This window comes from Agelaius phoeniceus, chromosome 12 (genome assembly GCF_051311805.1).
Source record: "Agelaius phoeniceus isolate bAgePho1 chromosome 12, bAgePho1.hap1, whole genome shotgun sequence".
NCBI lineage: Eukaryota > Metazoa > Chordata > Aves > Passeriformes > Icteridae > Agelaius > Agelaius phoeniceus.
In genome coordinates, this window is record NC_135276.1 from 5,955,048 (window position 1) to 5,972,542 (window position 17,495).

At 44.3% G+C, this 17,495-nt stretch overlaps 2 protein-coding genes across 2 annotated transcripts in view; both read right to left on the bottom strand.

Moving 5' to 3' along the window:
- The window catches only part of LOC143695133 (hydrocephalus-inducing protein-like), a 47,539-nt gene extending 40,542 nt beyond the window's left edge, over positions 1–6,997 (bottom strand). Inside the window, exons 1-3 of the mRNA XM_077185210.1 lie at positions 6,925–6,997; positions 5,884–6,263; positions 2,558–2,677 (exon numbers count right to left, since the gene is read on the bottom strand). Of these exons, the coding sequence (XP_077041325.1) occupies positions 2,558–2,677; positions 5,884–6,263; positions 6,925–6,997 (573 nt within the window). The remainder of the gene's footprint in view (positions 1–2,557; positions 2,678–5,883; positions 6,264–6,924) is intronic.
- Positions 6,998–7,401: 404 nt separating this feature from the next.
- LOC129125247 (hypoxanthine-guanine phosphoribosyltransferase-like) overlaps positions 7,402–17,495 on the bottom strand; it is a 100,090-nt gene continuing 89,996 nt past the window's right edge. The window contains exons 3-10 of the mRNA XM_077185211.1: positions 13,593–13,728; positions 13,023–13,206; positions 12,623–12,685; positions 12,069–12,086; positions 11,791–11,873; positions 9,539–9,585; positions 8,795–8,871; positions 7,402–7,449 (exon numbers count right to left, since the gene is read on the bottom strand). Coding sequence (XP_077041326.1) covers positions 7,402–7,449; positions 8,795–8,871; positions 9,539–9,585; positions 11,791–11,873; positions 12,069–12,086; positions 12,623–12,685; positions 13,023–13,206; positions 13,593–13,728 — 656 coding nt within the window. The remainder of the gene's footprint in view (positions 7,450–8,794; positions 8,872–9,538; positions 9,586–11,790; positions 11,874–12,068; positions 12,087–12,622; positions 12,686–13,022; positions 13,207–13,592; positions 13,729–17,495) is intronic.

Sequence of the window (17,495 nt, forward strand, 5' to 3'; positions counted from 1 at the left end):
ACTCAGCCCCTGAGCTGACTGTGAGCTGCACAAAGGGAGCCAAACAGTCTGACAGAGGCAGAGATTCCTACCAGGAGCCAAGATTAACCAAGGAAACCCAGGATGTGGTATAGCTCAAGGCAAAGCATGAGAGCAGGTAAGAACTGTACAGGCTCAACATTCCTACCAATCCAGAGCTTTCAAGAGCAGGAAACGCCTTTGGCATAGATACCATTAATGCATGGTCAAAATTAGGAGACAGTTCCCAGCACAGGAAGATTTCCATCATCTTGCAGAACAAAGGTGCTGAGACATTTTCTTCTGGATGTGCTGCAGCAGATAACTTGCTTTGCTGTACACTGGGGGAATGACAGCACTCTCCTCTTCCAGCACAGTGTTAAAGCTCCAGGTGCCAGCACTTACCTTGTCCTTATTCATGATAGACAGCACCATTTCAGAGACCTCATGAGCAGCGATGTTCTGAAATACCAGCTCTCGTGGGGAAACCCCAATCACGCTCCGTTTTGGGGGAGCTGGTGACAGCTGGAGAGGCGAGAGAGCAGGGAGAGGTTCAGCTGCTGGGAGGAAAGTTCATGAAGGATCCCTTACACTGATCCCCAGTGAAGCACAGACTCTGGGTGAGCATGTGTGCCCAGGACACACTGGGCAAACTCTGGCTCACCCACCTCTGCTCTGAGCTGATCAAGAACTGCTTGATCAGCTTAGAGCAGGCTCAAGCCAAGTTGCTCTTTTTATTTCTCCAGCTTTCCTTCTCCAGAATGCCAGGCAGCACGTTCCTTAAGCACAGCCCTGTGCCCACTGGAGCACTGACTGAGCACTCATGGAGTAAGTAAGACCCGCAAATTTACATCAGATTCAATTTTGGGATGTCCTTTACTCTGAGACAGGGAAACTGAGGCCCACACAACTGCAAATACCTGTTTTGAACTAGAACTTAAGCATCAGTAAGAAGAGAACAGTACTAGAGGAGGTGTGAGAGATGAGGTGATATTTGGCTGAAGCCAAAAGGTTTTTAAGTGAAAGAATGGAATTTGTTGGTACTATGTGTTGTTTGTAGTTTGGATTTGTTCAGGTTGATGTGTTGGGTGTTGCTGTGAGTTGGCAGCACCAACTGGCTGAAGACCTGACCAAAAGGAAGGAGGATGAGAGGAGAGGGGACAGAAAAGTTGGTGGTCAGAGAGAATGGAAGTTCTTGAGTACCCCTCCGGGGGAAAGGGGCCAGGGACTGTCCCAGCTGGGTACAAAGGGGATACAAAGATTGCTTTTTTGTTGGAGGGTGTGTTTGCTCCTTTTCGGGGGCAGGGAGACACACGCCTCTGTGTGTGGTTGCTAATAAACAGTTTTCTTTTGCTTTGATGATTTTGTCCCCTTTCATTGCATTTAAAAGTTACTGCCTTTCTAACAGAGGTAAAGGCAAAAATAAAGTCAGGAAGTCAGGTAAAGGCAAAAATGAAGTCAGGAAAAAGACAAGTGAATGAGGATATAAGACAAGTGAATGACAATGCTGAATGAGGATAAGGTTCAATTATTTTCTCAGCGACTTGGGTAAGAGTAGAGTTGGTATCTCCTTTTTCCATTAGCTTTAAATGGGTGCTTTCTTGTAATTATTGCCATCTTATTTAATACCATTGTAGAGGCATGTCTGGAAAGACACAACAACAGCAAATGCTTCTGGACCAGAGACATTGCTTTAAGAAGGCTCTGCCCTGCTTTGTCTGCCTTCTCCAGTCACACTGTTGTTACACCAGAGACACAAGCAGGTCTTGTGTGTGACTCCATGAGGAGACACAGTCTGCTGAAGGGAGTGGCTGCAGCACACTGTGCCTTAGTTGTGCCTTTCCCTGAGGTGTTCCCAAGGCCCCTCTCCAGGGCAATCCTTAACCTGGATTGTGTTCCTTGTCGCTTGCTGCCAATTTCCTGCTCAACAGCCCACCTCGGTCACCTACCCCTTTGGACTGTGCTTTCTACTGAGCCAGTCCTGCCAGAAAAGCAGCTTTAAACACAACTCTAAGTAGGCACTGATCCAGATAAAGCACATCCATTCCCTTCTGCCCAGGCCAGTCCCCTGTACATCTGGCAGCCTGCAAAATCTAACACCCCGTCAGGGTCCCAACACATTGTTCCAGCCCAAAGCAGTAATGCAATTTGTTTTGCTAAATCTGAAGTAATTCCTGCAGGTCCTCGGCCTCAAAGGCCAACGCTGCCACTGTGGAGGGAATGCTGTGACCCCAAGCATTTGATGGTGACCACACCAAAGCAAGAGGTGGCTCCTTCAGCAGGAGAATGGCAAATGGCAATTTTGTGCCTTTGCGTCCTCAGCCTTCCCCCCCTGGTTTTAGCAATGGCAGCTACACTCCAGCACAGCCCAGCAGCTTCAGCAGAGGTCATTTGTGTTGGCTTAGTGCAGATCAGGACTCCCAGTCCACCACTCCCAGCAGTTTGCAATGACAACAGGACCTGGACATTGAGGTCTTTTGCTGGAGGCGAGCCTGTCACAAGCACTCACCCTCTTCAAACTTCATGTTAAACAGAAAGGAAAAGAGTGGGAAAAGGCTACCTTTTGACGAGTCTCACTCATGTCGACACATGGGCCAATTCTGGGCAGAAAACTCCCCCCAGTGCTGGCCTCCTGCTTTGGGTTGACAAACTTCTCCCTCTGGAACTTAGAGGGAAGCAGCTGAAAGGCAAAAACAAAAAAAAAAAACAACAAAAAACCAACCGAAAAAAAAACCCAAACAGCAAGAACGTCAGAGATGTGCTTGCTCAGAAAGGCTTTCCTTGAACAAGTGGCACTGATGAATAATTTGTGATCACAGCCACTAGGACAGTTCTGGAAACCCTGGAAGTTGCCTGCTGAAATACTTAGCACCAATAAATTAATAATACAGAGTGCAATAGACATACTCCAGCCACATGGCTGTGTCCCATGAGTCTCTCTGTGGTTTGATGGGACATGTTTGGGGATTTCTGCTCTTTGGGCATTTGTTTCCTCTTACATTTCACTGGATTGAGGCAGTGACCTTTCCAGAGAGTGGGGAGGAGCTCTCAGAACTGCCTGAACTCCACCCCTGCACAACACTCAAAACTCACAGGCAGGAGATAGCACTGCTGGCTGAGTCCAAGGGAAGCAAGGAAGACAAGCTGTACCAAGAGTGAGGTGCACAGGAATGTGTCCAAGTTTTAGCTCTCTCTGTAACTTAGCATTGGTTTTCTCTGTCTGGGCTGACAGAGCCCTCGAGAGAAGAAAACAGAGGGATGTCCTTGGCAGAGCCTCAGCAGTGGGGCATCTTCAGTCAAGTGAGCTGCAGACAGCAAGGGACCTTTGTGGCCCTGGCTCCAGTGCTGCCTGCAGGGCTGCATCTGTGCCCACCCAGGAGCTGGGAGAGAACAGCTGCTTTGGAAGCTCTTCCAGCTGGGACCAGCCGTGGCTCTCAAGGCTTGGGGCAGAGTTTGAGCTTTCCCCCTCACATGCCCAGGTGCCCAAGGGCAGCTTGGTCAGAGCAGCACAGGTGAGTGCCCAGCCTGACAGAAGGAATTGCTGTGGCAAAGGGGAAGGAAAGAAGCCCATGCTGAGGGCTTCAGCTGTACATTGGTTTCACTTGGCTCTGCTGGCACAGCCAGGCAAGGCGCTGGGCTGTCCCTGACACATCCCACAGTGTTCCCTACTGCACCAGGACAGCCCCAGCAACAGGAGCATGGCACAGAGGGCTGGGGAGGGGATCTGCAGCTTCAGAGCACTGCTGGACAACAGGGGCAGGGAGAGCAGGGACACCAGGGCAGTTTCCAGCCTTAACACAGCCCCAGGGGCTACTCACATTATTAGGCTTAAGTCCTTCCCTAAGCAAAAGTCGAGGTGTTGGTGTCCTTCCTGGGAATCCAGAAGCCATTGTGAAGAGATGATGTCACAGATGAGTGACAGTCCCTCAACAGAACTGGAAGGAACAACAATGGAACTCTGAAAATCCAGAACCCAGTTCATGGCAGACTCAAGGGATATACTGGTGCTAAAGATTTTCTATGATTTGAAAGTAGCTATGTGCTTGTTTGGCATAAGCAGCTAGTATTGTTAGGCCTCTAGTTGGACTTTATTTGAACTACATGGTTACCTTGTGCAATTCAAAGATGGATCATACTGAAACCTGGAGCTAAAATGCTCAACATTAAAAATACTTAGAACAATCAAAGCTGTAGCTTAAATATTATTTAAAAACAGCTTGAGTGGACCTCCTCTTCTTTAGGCTAAACAACCCCTGCTCTCTCAGCTGCTCCTCACAGGACTTGAGAGAGACTGCAGGTTTATGGTTAATGGTTTAAATATTGCTATAAAGAACTTTTTGCCCATTGTGACAAAATTGAATAAAGAAGCTGAGACCCCCAAGCCCACCCTTCCCTGAAAATGCCTCCTGACTGGAACTTGGCACTGTGAGTTAAGCTGCCTAAGGGAACTTGAGACAAGATAAAGCTGACACTAGCATCCCATTAGCTCAGGTCTGGGGAGAAGTGAACAAGGCTGAGGGAGAAAAATACATCCCCACTAAAACCAGACCCAGCAGCTGTGCTGAAAATCAGCTCTGTCTGCCTTCAGGCTGGGGAAGTCATAGCCACAGACTCGTCTGCTGAGGCCAGGTTTGCACACAAACCTCCCATCAACAGAGGGGGGAGGAGGAAATTCTGGGCGTGTGGCACAACCTCTGCTAAGGGGCAGTGGACACCCATCCTCCCTCAGGCAAACTGGCTCAGCTCTAAAAGCCCCCAGCCCCAGAAGGCCACATCCAGGGGACATTCCCATGAGGGGCAGCTGAGGGGGTGTCATAACCCATCAAAGACCTCCAAAGTGCCCCCAGAGCCATTCCTGAGGCCTTGCACCAGACAACTGCAGGGCATGCAAAGTAACACAACAGATCTGAAAAGCCACAACCCAATTCAGGGCAGACTCAAAGGATATCCTAGTGCTAAAGATTTTATATTATTTGAGAGTAGCAAGAGACAGAGCCAAACTTGCCCCACCCCAGGGAGCTACCTGGGCAGTCCCACCTTGCCCAAATCTGCATTAATCCTTTGGAGTCTTCCATTTTGTGAGGCCTCACCACAGAGAAGACCAGAAGAGGATTGAATGGGATGGGATCCATGGAATGGTGATATTTTCTACTAAATCTGTCTCTGTCACTCTCTTTCTTCCCCCCTTCCCAGCTCCCTCCCTCCCCCCTCCTTTTGCTATTTCTTTCTCCCTTTCTCTTCCTCACATTTACTGTTCCATAAAATCCAAACTATTGACTTTGGCACATGGTCATGTTTTGCACCTTAATCCAGGGGCATCTCCTTAATAATTTTAATAACCAGATCATAACAACCCACTGAAACTTGAACAGAACTCATTCACCTATAAGTAGTTTAAATAAATACTATAGGAAAAAAAGGATAGACTAGTATATTTAGGAAATGTTGCATTTCTTCGGTGAGACAAAAAGCACCATCAGCAGACCATATATTGTTCATCCCCTCAGCTGTACATGCCACCAAACTGAAGACTGGCATTATCCCATCCTGTATTTCCCTCTGGCATTCTCTTTCAGAGCAGAGATGTGTCAAAACCAGAAAGTACAACTTGAGTCAATCTTTACCTTCAAACGAAATTCAGGACTCCCTCACAAAGACCAATGGTTTGTAAGTTCAGGACTCCCTCACAGAAACCAATGTTCTGTGAATTTAGGAGTCCCTCACAAAGACCAATGCTTTGTAAGTTCAGGACTCCCTCACAGAAACCAATGTTCTGTGAATTTAGGAGTCCCTAGCAAAAACCAATGTTTTCCGAATTTTGGAGTTGCTCACAGAGACCAATTCTCCGCGAAATCGCAGGACTCGTAGAGACCAATCTCTGCGAACCATTCGCTTGGCTAATGCCGAGTGCGAATGAGCAGCAGCGCCGGCTGCGGGCGCTGAGGCCACGGCGCCGTCACAGACGCTGAGGGCCCGGGCGCGGTTACCGGGCAACCGCGGCACCGAGCCTGGGGCCGGCCCGGGCCGGGGCCCGGGGCGGTGGCGCTGGGAGGGCTTTGGTCCCGCATCGGTCCTACTTCGTTGCTCCCTCGCTTCCCTCTCGTTCCGCCCTCGATCTGCCCGTTTCCCCGCCCGTTTCTCCGCTCGGTCCCCGCCTGTTCCAGCCCTGGTCCTCCCTCGGTCCCCGGGCACAGCGGGCTGGGTTCGCTCCCGGGCCCGGAGGCAGCGCTCGATGTCGCCAGAGCCTCGGCCCCACCTCTGGGCTGCTCCTCCACAAAGGGGAAAACCCAGGGTCTCAACAGTTTGTGTTCAGCGATAGTACAAGTGGGAAGCAGCCAGCTGCAGGTCCTGGGCACTGACATTTAGCATCTCGTTCTTCTTAGGGACACTCAAGTAGCAGGAGTAATTTTCTGGTGTAATGTTTGGCACCTAATCTGCAGCCAGGAATCAGTGCTCCAGATGACTGAAGTTCTCCCATCCTGTATTTCCCTCTGTCATTCTCTTTCAGTGCAGAGATGTGACAAAACCAGAAAGTACCACTTGAGTCAATATTTACCTTCAAACGAAATTCAGGACTTCCTCACAAAGACCAATGCTTTGCCGGTTCAGGACTCCCTCACAGAAACCAATGTTCTGTGAATTTAGGAGTCCCTCACAAAGACCAATGCTTTGTAAGTTCAGGACTCCCTCACAGAAACCAATGTTCTGTGAATTTAGGAGTCCCTAGCAAAAACCAATGTTTTCCGAATTTTGGAGTTGCTCACAGAGACCAATTCTCCGCGAAATCACAGGACTCGTAGAGACCAATCTCTGCGAACCATTCGCTTGGCTAATGCCGAGTGCGAATGAGCAGCAGCGCCGGCTGCGGGCGCTGAGGCCACGGCGCCGTCACAGACGCTGAGGGCCCGGGCGCGGTTACCGGGCAACCGCGGCACCGAGCCTGGGGCCGGCCCGGGCCGGGGCCCGGGGCGGTGGCGCTGGGAGGGCTTTGGTCCCGCATCGGTCCTACTTCGTTGCTCCCTCGCTTCCCTCTCGTTCCGCCCTCGATCTGCCCGTTTCCCCGCCCGTTTCTCCGCTCGGTCCCCGCCTGTTCCAGCCCTGGTCCTCCCTCGGTCCCCGGGCACAGCGGGCTGGGTTCGCTCCCGGGCCCGGAGGCAGCGCTCGATGTCGCCAGAGCCTCGGCCCCACCTCTGGGCTGCTCCTCCACAAAGGGAAAAACCCAGGGTCTCAACAGTTTGTGTTCAGCGATAGTACAAGTGGGAATCAGCCAGCTGCAGGTCCTGGGCACTGACAGTTAGCTTCTCGTTCTTCTTAGGGACACTCAAGTAGCAGGAGTAATTTTCTGGTGTAATGTTTGTCACCTAATCTGCAGCCAGAAATCAGTGCTCCAGATGACTGAAGTTATCACATCCTGTATTTCTCCTTGGCATTCTCTTTCAGAATACAGATGTGCTAAAAGAAAAGAGTACAATATTTATCAATCTCTATCTTCAAATGAAATGCAAGATTGATTTTTCAGTTGTATTCCCAGCATTGTAATAAAAACACACTAGAACCTTAATTGTTGCAAGTGTCCTGCTTGTAGTAAATTTGAGATTTTAATAGTCTTTACAAGTTTATCTGTAATATATATTATGCCCTAGGTTTTAGATTTTCTATTTTCCAGATTCTGTGCTGCTTTACTGTGTAGTTCTGAGTTTCATATTAGGGGATGGTGAGCTCTCTGCACAGAGCAGGGAGACAAAACAATTCCTGCTCTAGCTGGGCACCAAGGACAAATGATCCAAATCTCAGGCCCAAGAGCACAAACAACGTGGGCTGAAGGGAGAAAAACAAGCAAGATGGGACTGCATGGGCTAAAGCTGGAATGGGACAATGAACTGCAAGATGCAAATGGAGCAGAACTGATCAAAGTGAGAGACCCCGTGAGCAGTCGTATTGTCGCATTTTGGGACCATTTTGGTTCATCTTGGGTGCAGCCCTGGGCTGGGCTCTTGTGCTGCCCAAGGTGCATCCATTGAGGCCTTATATTAAGTACCTACTTTGTTCTTTAAATCCATCTAGCCTCTAAGCCTTCACAAGGCATCATATAGGTTTATATATATTCTAAAGAACTTAGGCTTGTTAAATTACTGCATTCGCAATAGCACAGATTTTGTGTCTTCAGCAGAACTGGTTTGTCTTAGTAAAAAGACTTATAAGTGAAAAACTTCCTGAGTTAACTAGAATTAAGGAAGGACATTTGAAAACAGACCAACACTATTAGTTCATGATGTTTCCAAGTCTACTACTCTGTGTAGCCTAAGGAAGCTGTAATAGAATAAGGGAAGAGAGACCTTGCAGTCATGTTGTCCATAAGTGTGTAGAAAACCTTCACATAGAGTGCCTGCACGGACACTTTAAAGACTTGGTGACAGAAGAGCAACATAGGATTGAACTAACACAGACAAATATCAAATTAAAGTCAAATTACAAGTTATTTTATTTTCAGATGGTGCCGCAGATTGTACGCTGCTCACCATCCATGGGGTTCAGAATGTCCTGCAGCATGGCTGAGCCATGAGACTTGTGGAGTAGAATTATGAAAAGGTGAAGCACAAACATTTCTTATGCGCCTACATTGCATTACCAACTCGGCACCTTAAAAATGGTTTTGCTTTTTTAATGGAAGTTTATAGCTGGGATTAAAGATTTTTTAATTGTTGAGAAGCTCTGAGTAGAAGCAAATATTCCTGCTGGGTACCTGTGGTAGGTAGGTACCTGAGACCTGGCAGTGGAAGAATGTGCATGTACTTACATTTAGATCTCTGAAGTATTCATTATAGTCAAGAGCATATCCAACCACAAATTTATCTGGAATTTCAAAGCCTGTATCTGCAAGAAAATACAGTTCTTTTTATAATTCAGTGGTGTAAGTAGCTTTTAAGTGCACAGTTGGTATTCAACATATACTTGAGCTGAGAGTAATAGGCATCATCTCTTTCAGGGTACTTTCTTAAGAATCTGAGTTGTAAATTGATGACAGAGGTTTGAATCTAAACCATTCTCATCAGCCAGTAATAAAATTAAGGTGTTAAGAGAATTATTTTTATTAACAAAATAATTGTTAAAAACCTAATTATGAGTTAGTCCTGGGAGAGGAGAAAAGTAGTGAGATTTTACTTGGGTGAAAGTAGATGAACTGTGATTCAGTAAGACTTTTCAGTTTGGAAACAAGGCAAGTTTAATAATGCCAAATGTCAAAACAAATGCCCTCTGGGGTCAAAACAGAGCAAAACACAGTTAAGGCTTGATCCTGTTTCTGCTATCTAAATAGTTAAATTTGTATATCAAGTAGCTAAATCTGAACTCAGGGGAAAAACAGAGGCCTCAGGATGGTGTAGCTAGTCATTAGTTCACAAGTTTTTATGTAGTTTCTCTCCATTTCTCTTGGCCTTCATGAAACTTATGTGCCAGTTGTCAAATGTGCTGCGTGAAGTGAAATTCCAAGACTGTGTTTTGGAAAATACAGGAAAAAATGCTAGAAAAACATTATACTCACAGTCTGGTCTGTAACCTGGACTCTGACATGTCCTTTTAACAAGCAGGCTGTAAGGCAGAGCAGAGAAGGTTGGTTTTTAAAATATGTCTTGCTCTAAGTGGTAGACTTCCCTTCTGCCACACCTCTCTATAAGGTTCTAAAATCATGCACTTAAATTAAAACAGTGAGATTATTGCACAGAAAGAAGTAGTGTTCAGCCTTGTAGTGGAGGGAGAAGCAAAGGCTCTGATCTTTCTGTCCGAGTGGCTCAACTTTGTATTCAGTTCCCTTCAATGCTGTGTCTCAGATCTTTGCCCTTCCATGCAGCAATGGACATAGAATAGCACAGAGGGGGAAGCATGTCCAAGTGGCTGGTAATGATTTTAGTGGGGAGGGAGGGAGAAAAGGACAATTTCTCCTGCAAAATTACATCGATTCTTGCTTTACCTCATGTCATGGTTTGACACTGGCACAATGCCAGTGCCCCCATGCAGATACCCTCTCCCTGGTTTCTGCTGTGAGATGTGACCAGGAATAAGCAAAGCAGGCTCCCACTTAGGAAAGGAAAAAAAATTATTAACTAAACTACAAGAGAAAGAAAAAAAAAACCAAACCACACACAAAGAAAATGGAAACTTCACAAATACATCTCCTCCTCCTCCTCCCCACCAAATTCCCAATACAATACATCTCCCAAATCATTAACTCTCGGTCTGGCACCACTCTTCAGAATACTTAATCCTCAGTGTTCATCAAGAGGAGAAGGAGTCCTTCTTGTGCCAATGGTGACCTCTTCCTTTCATGGCCAGTGCTCTCACCACTGAACACGGACCAGAGCTGCTTCTAGGGTTGACTTTTAAGGATGCTTTGTCCCGATCCAAAAAAGGGCACAGTCTCTCCTTTGGGACACCTGTCCCTCCCATATTTTTTCAACCCCTGGGGCTGAGGGGTACCAACACTGAAGCCTCTTGGTCCTGAGGCATTGCCTCCCCCTAGATGCAGTCTCTGTATCACAAGGAACATGGTTCTGTCCATGGCTGCACAAAAAGAGTCCAGCAAAAGCCACTCCATCATCTCTTCCCACTAGGATTCTTCTCTATTCTTTCACCATCTCTCACTCGCCCAGACCTCTCTCACACTTGCCCATTTCCTTCTTCATCTTCCACTCTATCTCTCTTCTAGAAAAGGTTAATGTTCTGTGAAGTTTTCATTGCCCGAAAAGGGGTTACAAGCTCCTACAAGCGGCCGGCTGCACCCCCCCTTCATCTCCTTCTCAGCCGTGCTGCTGGCACAGGCCCATGTTTATCCAGTTTCAGGGTAACAGTCCCAGGCCCCGGCTCTCTCTCTCTGTCTATCCCGGGGTGGAGGGGCGGCGCTGCCCGATGGCTCCCGGTGTGTCTCTCTCTCTTGCACCCTTCCACCCCGGGCTCAGGCCTACCTCTCCCGGCCACATGGCTTTTCCTCTCCCCTGGGCCGGGGAAGAGACCCAAACTCTTTCCCGCCAGAAACCCAAAAGGAGCCTCCCAGGGGAGAGCTCTGCTTTTAACCCCGTGTTCTCAGAGGCGGGTCCAATGTTCTAATGGCAACATTAGATGCCAATATTAAAATCTGAACATTCATTGGCCTAACCACAGCATCCCAGAAAACACATTTCCTGTCAAACCACCACACCTGAGCACTTCAGAAGAAACTGAGAACCTTCTGGACAGTCACTAGAAAGACTGTCTGAAGAACTGATGCTTAAAGCAACTGTTTTTATAAAGCATTGTGGTTACTTGACAAACACAGGGATATTCCACAAAATTTCCTTTTAGAGATCTACTAAAAGCAGATCTAGAATGCTACTTGAAATCGTCTTCCCAGTGCTGACAGACTCTTAGATTCTGGAAACTTCTATGGTTGAGGATATTAAGAAATATTCTCAGTGTTGTCATTCTAGTATTGAGGCAATTTGAGGTGGTGTTAGAAAACCTATGGAAAGAGATGAATTTCCTTGAAACATAAAGTAAGAAACAGGGAATCCATCAGACTTTATAACTGCCTGGAAAGAGCCATAAAACCTTTTTTTTATTAATTTGAGCAGTGAAGATGGTAGTGCACAGGTAAAATTCCCAGTTTAAGAAACACTTAATTTTTCAGCAGCTGAATAAGGATTACTCTCCTGCATTTGCTTCCTCACCTGCAAACTTGAAGCCAAACAAGTACCTGTCAGCATACACTGCCTATTCACCCAAATGATTTGAATATGTTAGTTAGTGGCTATATCATTGTACCTTACAACTTTTACCATCCTTGGTTTCTTGTCTTTTATTTTTGAAAGCAGTGCTTTCATTGTTCTACCAGTCTCAATAATGTCCTGAAAGAGATAAAAAAATAAATTATCCTTCAAGTTTGAAAGGAAAACTAGACTGTCAGTGGATTAAATTAGAGCATAACAACCTGGCAGCCCAGTAACATAATTAAATATTATTTTATATGTATTATGTATTAATTTGAAAAGAAGGGAGAAAAAAATCCATGTCATTCCACCCATTGTTCAGTCATTACTTACCTCTACTACTAACACATTCTGGAAGAGATTACATAGGGAAAGAAGGAAAGAAAAGAAAAAAAAAAGTCAATTTTCAGCAAATTATACAGCCAAGAAAAGCACACTAAAACCCTCAGTTACAAAGAAGTTGCATTGATTCTCAGAGGAGATTGTCACTTTTACTACTGACTTTACTTTGGTGCTTTCCGAAGAGTCTTTCTGTATTTATGAAAGTTTAAAACGTGGTGATAAAGGCACCTATGTCAGGTCTATACATTGCTCTATGTATAGCACTATTATTCTAGAGCCACACTGAATGAGTCAGTTTAATATGGTTCATTTCTGGGCATTCTGGGATAAAATGGGGAATAGGATCTTTGGGAGCAGTCATCACTGATCACTTCAAGTTTCCACTGAGATCATTGGGAATTATTCACTGTTTCAAAGCCTGGCAATTTATATCAGTGTTAAGTGGCTGGAAGTATGCAGTATCAAAATCTTAATAAAGATGGATTTCCTGGAAAATTCACAAGAACAGTTGTTTCCCTTTAAAAGCTGAAGATGCTATTTCGTACCTTCCCATTTAGTGTAGACAGTTCCTCTCCAACAAAACTGATTTTTTCTGCAGGTGAATCATTCTAGAAAGAGAAAGAGATTGAAGTCACATCAAGCATGCCCAAAAGTGTTGTCCTGTATTTTTTTGACAGGTGTGCTGCTCTTGCTTTTTGCAAGAGGAGGGAGTTTGAGATCTGCCCCTGGCTTTGTCATGTTGAGTATTCTGCTATATGTTTATTCCAGTGGATGTGTAATATCCACCCATCAGGGAAGATCAGTAACTAAGTTCCTTTTTAGTATGTAATTTGAACAGAATGTATGCATAAACTCAATTTTTGTATGCATAAACTCAAACTACCAGTATTTAAAATGCCAGTCTATGGACAGAGTCAATTTTCCAAAGAAAAGAAAGTTGCTTACACAGTAGCTTTTTATTCTGACAAAATCCACGGTAACAGGCACAGATTTATCACCATTTTGATTTAGTGCTTTTATATGGTCCAGTAAATCAGCAAAGAATTTATAGCCTCCTTTAAGGACACAGAGTGCAACAATGTGATGACTTCCCATGTCTTGCATGATATCTCTAGCCAAACGTTCTGTCCTGTGAGAGAAAAAAAAAAAAAAAAAAAAAGAGTTTAAAAATTCTTATCTTGCTGTTGTGTTTTTATAGCTAGCAAATTGTTACCACAGCAAGTCATAGGAAAGTTAGTTACATATTTGCACAGCACAAGCTGATTTAATCCATAAACCTTAATATTGCAGGATAGGTGGTCTTAAAGATACTTGAGGGAACATGGAAGTTTAACAGAGCTTGTAGAGGAATCCACTCCATAAACCCCCTCTTGTACTAGACTTTAGGACAGAAGTGTTAGGCTGCAGGGTTTCCATGTTTCTCATGGGCTGCACAGGGCAAGGACCTCGGTCCTTTCATTTGGAGGGACAAAAATTGACATCACTGTCCCTGTTCTTTTCTGTTTACCCTCATACCTGTCCAGGATGAGTCCATGAGGAATGAAGACTCTTTCTAAATCTTCTTCATAATGCTTAGGAATGCAAAACAGATCTTTGTTGTAGCCGCTTTCCTCATCTCTTATCTGCAAGGGAAAGGGAAGTAAGTCTAAAACTAGCAACAAAGCCATACAAGAAAAAGCTTCCAGTCTCTGATAGTGTGAAGAAAAAATTCCTCCACACCAATAATGTGTCAAAATAAAAATATTTCTGAGAGTTTTTGATCTTTCTGCTAGAACTGTTCACAATCTGATAATTCAGGAGCTGGTGGCTGAGTTGTGAATGGAATTGTGCATGGATAAACAAGTACTTTGCCCCATTCATTATGAGATAAATTCTTGGCCATCATCAACTCCTTTAAAAAGCCACCCAAAACAATAACAAACTCCCCTCTTGTTCCATTTGCTGTTCTGCAGAGCTCAGTATCTTGCTCGTGTGGTAGACAAGTGAAAATTAAAATGCAAGGCAAAGGAGATTGGGATTACAGGTCATCATGTGACTTTGAGGTGCTGCTCTATCTTGATCATTATTTTCCACTGTGTAAAATAGAAAACTCTGTCTTCCAAGCATGAATTCACAGCTGAACTTTTGACATTCCATCCATTAGCTGTCTCAGAGGACAAGGGAGATGGCTCACCCCAAAGGAGAAGCTTTGGGATGACAGTGGGAAGAGGGGGAACTTCGGAGGGTGCCCAGAGGTGGGAAGCTGTTGTGCTGTTTGCCTTTGGACCAGAGTGCTCCTCATTGTGGCTGGGCACTGGCCAAGGCTATGTCCAACAGATCTGGACCCTAACCCTTTTTGCTTCCAGGGTTTCAGATTACAGTTCTTTATTCAACATGCTGATTTCAGGCCGTTGCACCCAGAGATGTCTGTGTGTCTAGAAGATCCATAATCTCCATTTGGGTTTCTCTTCTGCCCCCAAACAGATAGGTGTCTTTGGATTCTACCTCCCTTCAAGACCTTGATGAATGCTTTGTTCATTTATAATGTGGTGGTAAAAAAACAAGCAAGAAAACATATAAGGAAGTAGAAAAAAAAAAATGTGAATGAGATTAATATATAAGTTTTAGAAATAAATTTGGAAAACCCCCTCAAATTAATGAGATTTTGTCACACCTGTTACTGGCCTGCTGTTGTTAAAAATACAGAACTAACTGAAAGAAAAATTCAGAGCTGGCTCAAAGCTTCAACAGTGGAAAATAGGTTATCTACATACCACTTACCTCCCACAGAACTCAGTAAAGCATTTTTCTAAAAGCTCAGAGCTATGGATTCAGCAGTAATAGCATAAAGTATTGTTAACAACAAGTTAACACCTGCAAACTCTTTAGACAGATGAGTTGTTTTAATTTCTCCTTTTCTTTGGCATAGGAGAGATAAGTGCTTAGGAAGAAAAGAAAAATGAACTGTAGAAAACAGTAGTAGGTTATTACTTGCAAAACTCATGGCAGCCAAAAATGAAATAACCAATTACTGCCATTTATTTTAAATTGGCCTTGAATAGCTTCCTGCATTTAAAGCTAAAGATAAAACTGGAGACAGGTGTTAAAGGAAGTTTCAGAGAACATATTATAGTAGCACAAGGCAATGGATATAGAAGCTCATCCTGGCTGGACTAAGCATATTCTGCAAGTACTCAAAATTGATCAGCCCTAATGCTCCAAGAACATGCAGAATGACCTTGCATCTGGGCCCTGGGTGGGTGGCAGCAGTTCTGTTCTGCCTGGTTTAGTTACTATTTTCTTCATGGCTGAAGTCAGTGAAGTGAAAGCATAAGTACAGGATTGGTTTTAGATCAGGTTTGTTCGTGCCTCATTGATTGTGGAGAGATGCTGGGATCAGATGGGTCAGGCTGTGCCACAGCACTGAGAGCAGCTTTAGTGAGTGCAGAGCTGCTCATGGCTTGATGTTCAATTGACCCAACTGGACAGCTCCAAACTGGCCCATTTCTGCCTCTGGGAGGCTGCTAGTGGCGAATACACAGGCAGGGTATGAGATTCTGACTTAATTAGAAGCATTGGTCAAAGACAATGATTATTTGAGACTACTGGAACACATAAACATCATTATCATTGGAAGTATCAAAAAAAAAGCACCTTTAAGGATAGTCACTGACACCAGTATAAAAAGTGCTCTTTGTTTTGTTGCTGGATTTGGTTTATTTTGTCTCTAAGATTCCCATGTCTATTGCATTCTCCTAAACTGCAGCTTAAAAGCAGTGATAATGCTCCCTGCAATTTGAGCAGCTTCTTTTGCCTAATTGTGATACTGATTGCAGTATTTAATGGACTTCAGCTTTACAATCTGCTTTTGCAGTTATAAACGCACAACATTTCTTCTGCACAGCAAGTTAAAGGTCAGCCTTCTTGCCAAAGCTGAGCTTCCTGCTGCACTTGATGAGTGATACCACAACTGCTTCAGCTCAAGTGAGGGATGAGTTTGTCTGTGTGGATGTTAGTGTGAAATAAAGGGTAATCTTGAGGCATAGAGATGTGAATAGTCATTATTGCTTAGAGCTACTCCAGCAGTGCAGCTTTGTAGCTGTTACTTGGTTTAACAACTCTGCTCCTTGAGAGGCTTGGGTACAAACAATATCTGCTACAACAATATCTGTGTGAAGCATTTTTTAAAGTCTAATGAAAGGTTCAAAACCAGAACTTTAAGGATTGCATCAGTTTGAACACCCCATCACCACAGCAACCTGCTTTACAGGCTCATTAAAGCCTTTGCATTGGTGAATGCTGCCTTGGCATATGCTGAATAGTACAGTGACAGCTCATAATAATAAAACAATCTACTAAACTGTCATGCAAAATCATTAAATTTTTAAATAATGAGTTTATAACTTGAGAAATTAGTTATTTAATTTAGTTTCAGTTTCATCTGTTCAATTACTGATATGAGTTTCTGAGTTTAAGTGGAAAAAACAACAAAATTAACTACAGCAATTTTGTACAGTAGAGAAATGCATAACTATTATTTTGTCAGCACAGAATGAAAGAATATGAATATAAAGTCAAATAATGTCATGCATTTGTAGAAAAGTGAGTCTATCAAGATGCCTTTGCTCTGAAAGCCATCTTTTCTGCTGAGTAAGTATAAGAACCAAAGCCTTTCATTAGTCAGTATTTCCAATGTTCTGCTATTTTTGCTGAAGCTGACCTTTCCCCCCCAGCCAAAGCTCCCTTCAGGCACATAACCAAACACAAGGACATTATGCTTTCTTACCTGCAGTCCATGAGCCATAATCCCTCTTTGAAGGGTGCTCTTGCAGAATGAGTTGGTGTTATTACTGCAGTTTGGCTGGCTCTGCTTTAATCTTCCACTCAGATCATGACTTCCTTCTAAAAGGTCAGAATTGCCATCTTTCCTGCAGGAAGCATTACTTCCTTCTGCTAATGCACTGACATCACAATCCCAGGTTCTTACCTAATCAGATTAACCAGAAATAAAATGAGCTTGAGCCCTGCTGTAACCAATGAGAGTAAAGATGTGGGGAACGAGGGAGATGCAAAAAAGAAGATCAAGAATCAAATTAATGGGAAGGACTAGGTAGAATCTGAGGTGAGGTTTTTAACTGAAAACACGTCAGATATTTGGTTGTAGCAGGTGGTAAATCAGTGGTGTGTGTGTAAAAGGTAAGTTTGTATATAATTTTCTTACACGGTGTTTGTTTACACAATCCATGTGACAAAGTCCATGTCTTTTAAAAATTCATGTTATAACTTGCTGTCAGAAAATGTCAGTCAGAGATAAAGCAGACTAAACAAAGCATATTTTTAAAAGGATCTTGAAGGAGAGGTTTGCAACTGTTGAGATGTGGTGAACCCTGTCTGTCATTCTTCCAGGTCATCCTTTCATAAAATGAGAGGGTAACAGTT